The 7,232-nt window shown below is 33.0% G+C and overlaps 1 protein-coding gene across 1 annotated transcript; it reads left to right on the forward strand.

Annotated features, from left to right (window-relative positions):
* Nucleotides 1-1,305: 1,305 nt before the first annotated feature.
* LOC106108116 (cytosolic non-specific dipeptidase) lies at nt 1,306-7,232 on the forward strand (the record flags this gene model as incomplete). Its single annotated transcript, XM_013289203.1, has 8 exons — nt 1,306-1,698; nt 1,861-2,058; nt 2,666-2,927; nt 3,022-3,169; nt 4,707-4,807; nt 5,329-5,459; nt 6,218-6,340; nt 7,155-7,232. Coding segments are annotated over exons 1-8 (1,431 nt in total), but the record flags the coding sequence as incomplete, so codon positions are not given.

Raw genomic sequence — 7,232 nt, forward strand, 5'->3', positions numbered from 1 at the left:
CCGCCACGCTCGTCGCCGCGCTCCTCACCTACTGGCTCGCCAAGCACGCGGACACGCTCTTCAAACACACAGACAATATCCCCAATGACGCCGCTTCGGGGTGAGTTCATCCGGTTTACACTACTTTTTGCACCAATACAAATATGACACACATTCAAAGTACAGACGATGCATAATCTCTTTCTATTGGGAAGTCGGTAAAAGTAAAGCGTAAATATAGATTTTTGTTATGTACAAAATTTATGAATCATTTTTTCTTATAAAAACCCTTACACTTGTAACTGTATAATTTCATATCAACCAAATGCTTGGTTCACATTATGTCAATACTTGTAAATGAAGATTGGTACACAAATACTATGACAACATTAACTGCAAGTGTCCTACTGTAGTGGCATAATGTAAATGACACTAAGACAAATATGAAAAAACTTCTACACTTATTTAATGGGTTTTTATGGGAGTCTCAGATTTGACATGTGAATATAAAAAAAATACTTATGTAATTATCTTGTTTCAGAATACTGCGTACTGTAAACTGTTAAGATCGTCGGCATAAGAAGCAAATAGATTTAAGTACTAAATATTTTGTATATATGACATTTTTCGTTTAACTTATCGTAACTATGGTGTAAATTATTTAAATAAATGCTTTGGCTACTGGCTTGGCATGTTTTTGCTTTATTTAAATTAATGAAATAAATTATTGATGTTCACTTAAAAACTTTCGTTAGGAAGTTATAGAAATAAAAATAACTGAAATGTTTCTAATTTATAGAGGATGATAATCACTAATTTTGTTCACAACCAAAAACAAAACACTAACTTTCAATAAAATTAATACCGCTTTAATTATGTTGTTTTAATACGGGCCCCTATTATTAAATTGAACGACATTTCAAATTTTCCCAATCTCCTACTTACCTCCCCACTACTCCTGTCAAAACTTATCTGTTTTTTGACAGTTCAAATAGTGATGTCCTTCGTTCGTTACTTGTTATCGATTTGAAGTCGGATGAAAATCGATTTTTAGGAAGCGTAAATCGAAATAAATGGTTTTTTACTATGTTCCAGAAACAATCACTTGTTTAGATGACTGTTAACATTTTCTCATTGACAATATAAATTTTCGTGTATTCGTGTTCTCGTAATTGTTTCGTGTGCAAAATAAAATGTTACAGAACGAACGAAAAATATTGCATAATAATCTATTATAAGGTTAGAGTTTAATTTCTTTACATATTAAATCGATTTAAATAATCGATAAAGAACATCACTGGCTGCTACGACCACAAAGAACGTGCAAAAATGTTGATTAATTCAGTTTGTCGAGTCAGTTTGCTGAAAAGTAGTCGCACGTTGATCGCTTGTACATCTCGGCCGGTCGATTTTACTTTATTTTATTCAACTACAGTTAAGCAAGTTCCTAAAATTATGGCAAATAAAACATTGCCGCAAATTTTCACGTTTGTCGATCAGAATACCGAATCTTACAAGCAACTTCTTAAAGATGCAGTTGCAATTCCTTCAGTATCTTGTGATGTAAAGTACCGAAATGATTGTGTACGTATGGTTCATTGGATGCAAGACAAGTTAAAAGAAGTCGGTGCGACTACTGAGCTTCGGGATGTAGGTTTCCAAAAAATAGATGGCACAGAAGTAGCATTACCACCAGTATTAGTCGGTACATTAGGAAATGTAAGTATTTTTCATAATCAAATGCTCCTATAAGAACTTTGCCGCGTAACACGTTAGTAGCAATATATTTATAATTGTTTTGCATTTTCTTATTAGTTTTTATTAATGAGTAGACTTCTACCTGATTATTTTTGTCAAATAAGAATAAACTGTCTATTTTAGGACCCGAAGAAGAATACTATTTGCGTTTATGGACACTTGGATGTGCAACCAGCTTTGAAGTCTGATGGATGGGATTCGGAGCCATTTGAGCTGCAGGAGCGTGATGGAAAATTATTTGGACGTGGTTCAACTGATGATAAAGGTCCTGTACTTGGTTGGCTTCATGCTATTAACGCTTATAAAGGGATTGGAGAAGAGGTAAGTAAGGAGGAAATTTTTGTTTGAAATTAGTAATTGATTACATTATGTTCAGACCAAATAAGCGAGTCATTAACTAGACAGAACACAGTCCAAATAATGTTTTACAACTACTTAAGTATTATTATAAAATTGTATTTCAATAATTTTGAATATGTCTGTGTTATCATGTTACTAAATTAATCTAAACAGAAAAAAATTAGAGTAGACACACTAAAACAGTATCCTTCCATGACATATTCAAACTTAATATGTTATGTAATAAATAGATGTTACTTGTTGGTAAATATGGTAATATAAGGATTAAGACCAAGGTGTTCTAACTAGGCAAACCACTTGTATAGGTAATAACTGACTATAAAATTGCTTATGTATTAAAATGTTTATTAATGTACTAACTTTTGCTTGTGACTTTGTCCGCATGGAATTAAAAAAAAAAAACAAAATTCTTCAGGACTATCATCTGCATCTGTGCCAAATTTCATTGAAATCGGTTCAGCAATTTAGGCTACAATCTCTAACAAACATCCATCTAAACTTTCGTATTTATAATATTAGTATGATTTATCTGTGCACTAATGTTGATATTTTAATCTTTTTTTTGTAGCTACCCGTAAATTTGAAATTCGTTTTCGAATGCATGGAAGAGTCTGGCTCTGAAGGTTTAGATGAATTACTTATGAGCAAGTTGAAACCAGAAGGTTTCTTTGATGATGTTGATTATGTATGCATCTCCGATAACTATTGGCTAGGAACCACTAAGCCTTGCATTACATACGGACTGAGAGGAATCAGCTACTACTTCCTGGAGGTTGAATGCGCTAAGAACGATCTTCACAGCGGTGTGTATGGAGGAACAGTGCATGAAGGTAATAAAAAAATATAGTAACGATTATGGGATACAACTTAAATATGTTTGTTTTAAATAATTTTTTGTATTTACTAACAAATTATTGTTTTTAGCAATGACTGATCTAATATATCTTATGAATGAATTAGTTGATAAAGACGGCAAGATTCTTATAACTGATATTTACAAGTCTGTGGCTCCGATGACAGAGAATGAGAAAAATCTTTACTCCAGCATTGATTTTGATCCTGAAGCATACAGGTAATTAAAATATAGATCTTTTAACATTAATAACTTGAGTGAAATTTCTGTAGAAAACACTTACATCTATTAATCATACTTCATACTTCATACTAATATTATAAATGCAAAAGTTTAGATGGATGGATGTTTGTTAGAGTTTGTAGCCTAAATGGCTAAACGGTTTTCGTTGAAATTTGGTATAGGTGTAGAGGATAGTCTGGAAGAACACACAGGCTACTCGTTTTTGTTTTTTTTTATCTTTTTTTATATAGTATATCTTATAAAAGTAACTTTGTCAAATAGGTTGAGTTATTCAATACTGAAATACAATACTACCTAATTGTTTTTTTTTTCACTGATAATCAAAGTTTTTTCAAGGTAAGCTATTGTTATAGTTAATAATGGCATACTCAATATTGATATAAATATTGTTTTACTATTATTGCTATAAATTCAATTGTCTTAAATTAGACCCACTTTACTATTTATTTATTTTGATTTCTGACTGAAATTATTGAAACAAAACATTTTTCTTTGTACATGTATGGTATTATCAGAAGATATTTTGTTCTCATAAATTCAGATAGGGCATTTATACAAATAAATATTATCACTCTCTAAATCCATCATGAAGATAACAATATCTGTTAACATTTAGCAATCATTTAATTACAAGTACTTAATTTTATCTGACATAACAACTGAATATTTACACTTTTTTACTATTTTATAGCAAATTATTAGCAAAACTTAAAAAATCGCATTTAACTCTTTTTTTAATCTTAGTAATATTGTAAATGCAAAAGTTTAGATGGATGGATTGATGTTTGTTAGAGTTTGTATTCTAAAAGGCTGAATGGATCTTGAAATTTGGCACACACAGAGGACAGTCTGGAAAAGCAAATATGCACTTTTGTTTTTTTTACCACCACCATACCACGCGGACCGAGTCGCGGGCAAAAGCTAGTTTACTTATAACGATAGGTATAAACAAGACAATGTTTCATGTAATTTTATTTATCAGTAATGTATTATCAAGTTTGCAATATGTAGCAGTCATATGTTGCTTTTATTAACTACATTGCTATTTGCTAATAGAAGTACCAATTCACATTGATAAAGGTTTCTATGCGCTGTGGAAAACTTCACACCTTTTAACTTACAAGATTAGACAGAGTTATTGACTGCTATGATAATAAAAAATAGGTTTGATATTTAACACAATAGACTACACCCGCACAGGATATTGGTAGCCAAACTATACAAAAAAAAAATAGTAGGGACCTGTTAGAATATAGGTTAGAAAACATATTGGTTAAGGTTACCAAAGTAATATCCCAGTTGAATCCCATATTTACTTGTATAATATTATTTATGAATACTTTTGGTTATAAGACCTAATTAATTCATGTCAATTAGATGGTTTGTAACGGATTTCAACAGTGATTACTTTGTAGAAACTCCCAACTAACAGACACTTGTCTTCAACAATAAAAATTTGTTCATTATTAATTGAATAAAGGTCATATTTTTTGAGCTGTGTATACATTTATAGGCGCACAATAAACGCCCACAAATTGCTACACAATGGGGTCAAAGAGCAAGTACTGATGCATCGCTGGAGATATCCCAGTCTCTCGTTACACGGAATTGAAGGTATGTCTAATATTTCATTTAGTTTATTTTCTCAAAAGACAGTGATTTAAATCAGAGTTGACTTTAGTACTTAAGTACTCTGTTTAATTAATTATATATCCGATAAAATGTAGATTAATATTGAATAGTTCCCGTGCGTCTTAATTCATGAAATTATAACAACTTTATTTTATTGTTTAATGCACAAATGACTATGAAAACCTTTGACATTGGATAATAATTAACGTTACCATGGCAACTTTACTTCCTTGATGTTATCTTGTAGTTTTTGCCCCTTTCCCGCCTGACGGTATTTTCCAAATTATTTACTCCCTAAGTTTAACAGCGTAAAAATATACAGCCTAAAGCTCGTCGAAGTGTAGGTAATTTTATTTAAAATATGGTTTATTCAAAAATGTATTGTGGTTGCTGACATTCTATATAAATAAGTAGTGTGTGTTTACTATGTGTATAGAACTATAGATAATAGATTTTGTCTATTTCTTTAATTTTTTTAAATTGTTGTTATATAATTTCCCCAGGCGCTGCATTCCAGCCTGGCGCGAAGACAGTGATCCCTGGAAAGGTGATTGGCAAGTTCTCCATACGCATCGTCCCCAACCAAGAACCAGAGGAAGTCGAGAAACTGGTCTTTGATTATGTCAACAAAAAGGTAATCATAATAATAGGAAATGTGAAAGTTAAGATGGATGGATGGATGGACTTTATAGCCTAAAATGCTAAATGGATTACAATGAAATTTGGTTTAGATGTAGAGCATAGCCTGGAAAAGCACATAGGCTACTAACTTTTTTAAATTCCACGCAGACGGAGTCGCGGGCGAAAGCTAGTTTTATATATTGCGTTATAACTTTAGTATTTATATTAGTTTCTTAATGTCAAGAGGTTGAAGTTATATGATTTAGTGGCCATATGTGAATAGTTATTAGTTATTACTTGTTAATTTACAAAAACATAAAATTATGTATTACAAGTTTTGATATTCCTATAACAATTACAGAACACAAAATAAGTACATAAGTGTATTATAGACAAAAAAAATTATTGATACAAAATACAAACAGAAACATTTTTGTTTTGTTCTCTAATATATTTGTTACTTGTTGTAACTTATATATTGATTACATTGTAAAAGCTACTATTTGTGAGTCTTTGACGTAAATACAAGTAAACATGTAAGGTGTAACAGTATTCAATAAATAAGTCATACTAATATCATAAATGCGAAAGTTTAGATGGATTTTTGTTAGAGTTTGTAGCCTAAACAGTTGAACGGATTTCAATGAATTTTGGTATAGATATAGAGGATAGTCTGGAAGAGCACATAGGCTATTCACTTTTGTTTTTTTTTTTAATTTCTCGCGGATGTAGTCGCGAGCGAAAGCTAGTAATAAATAAATAATGTGCCAGTGGGCGGAGCGCGGCTCGCCGAACAAGATGCGCATCAGCGCGCAGAGCGGCCGCGCCTGGACGGAGAACCCCGACCACCCGCACTACCAGGCCGCCGCGCGCGCCACCAAGCTCATCTACCAGGTAGGCGCACATCACCATCACCACCATCACCAGCTCACTATACGTCCCCACCGAAGTGCTCGGAGTATATAATAAGTAGGTGATTAGATTGTCCTTGTATTGACGTTTGAATAATTTTCAACGATAATTCAATGTTAATTGTAATAATTATAACTGCCATAATAATTATAAGTGATGATACAATTAAAAATGTTTCAAGTGAAGTCAACTGTCTACTCTATATATTTGAATTTCTTTGTTGAAATATAAGGCAAACAAGAAAGGGTCCATCTAAATCCGCCGAAAAGGCGAGGCGATTGCTTCCCATAGAATCCGCAATTGCAGAAGTTTCATATCCTTTATCAACGGAGGAGATGCATTTAGAGAGGATATTTCCCTTTCCTAAGCGTTTCCTCCACCGTTAAATCAGCTTTCTCTTTCCATGCTTTTTATATAAGAGAACGATGGTAAGAGAAAAGGAGTTGGCTACCAGCACCACACTTATCAGACTCTACGCGGAATTATTCCCATATGACGCCTGTCTGTGTGAAGGTGGTATTGCACAGAACCAAAGACAAAAAGTTAAAGTGGGCTTTACATTGTAAAATGTTAGATTTATAAGCACAGAATTATATTTATAATTTTTCATAAGATACGGGTTTCTTACCACGATTGGATTGACGCCATGTTGACTCAGCCCCTGAACATGACGCATGCAACTGTGCCAAATATCGGGAGATGAAACAATCTAATCGTGGTGAGAAACCCGTGTCTTACGATCATTGTATTTGTTAAAACCACGACAGTTTAAAGTTATTAGAATTATGTTGTTTAGACTGAGCCGGACATGTCCCGCGAGGGCGGGTCCATCCCGGTGACGATAACGCTGCAGGAGGCGAGCGGCCGCAACGTG

Source organism: Papilio polytes, unplaced genomic scaffold, assembly GCF_000836215.1.
Source record: "Papilio polytes unplaced genomic scaffold, Ppol_1.0 DF821845.1, whole genome shotgun sequence".
Lineage (NCBI taxonomy): Eukaryota > Metazoa > Arthropoda > Insecta > Lepidoptera > Papilionidae > Papilio > Papilio polytes.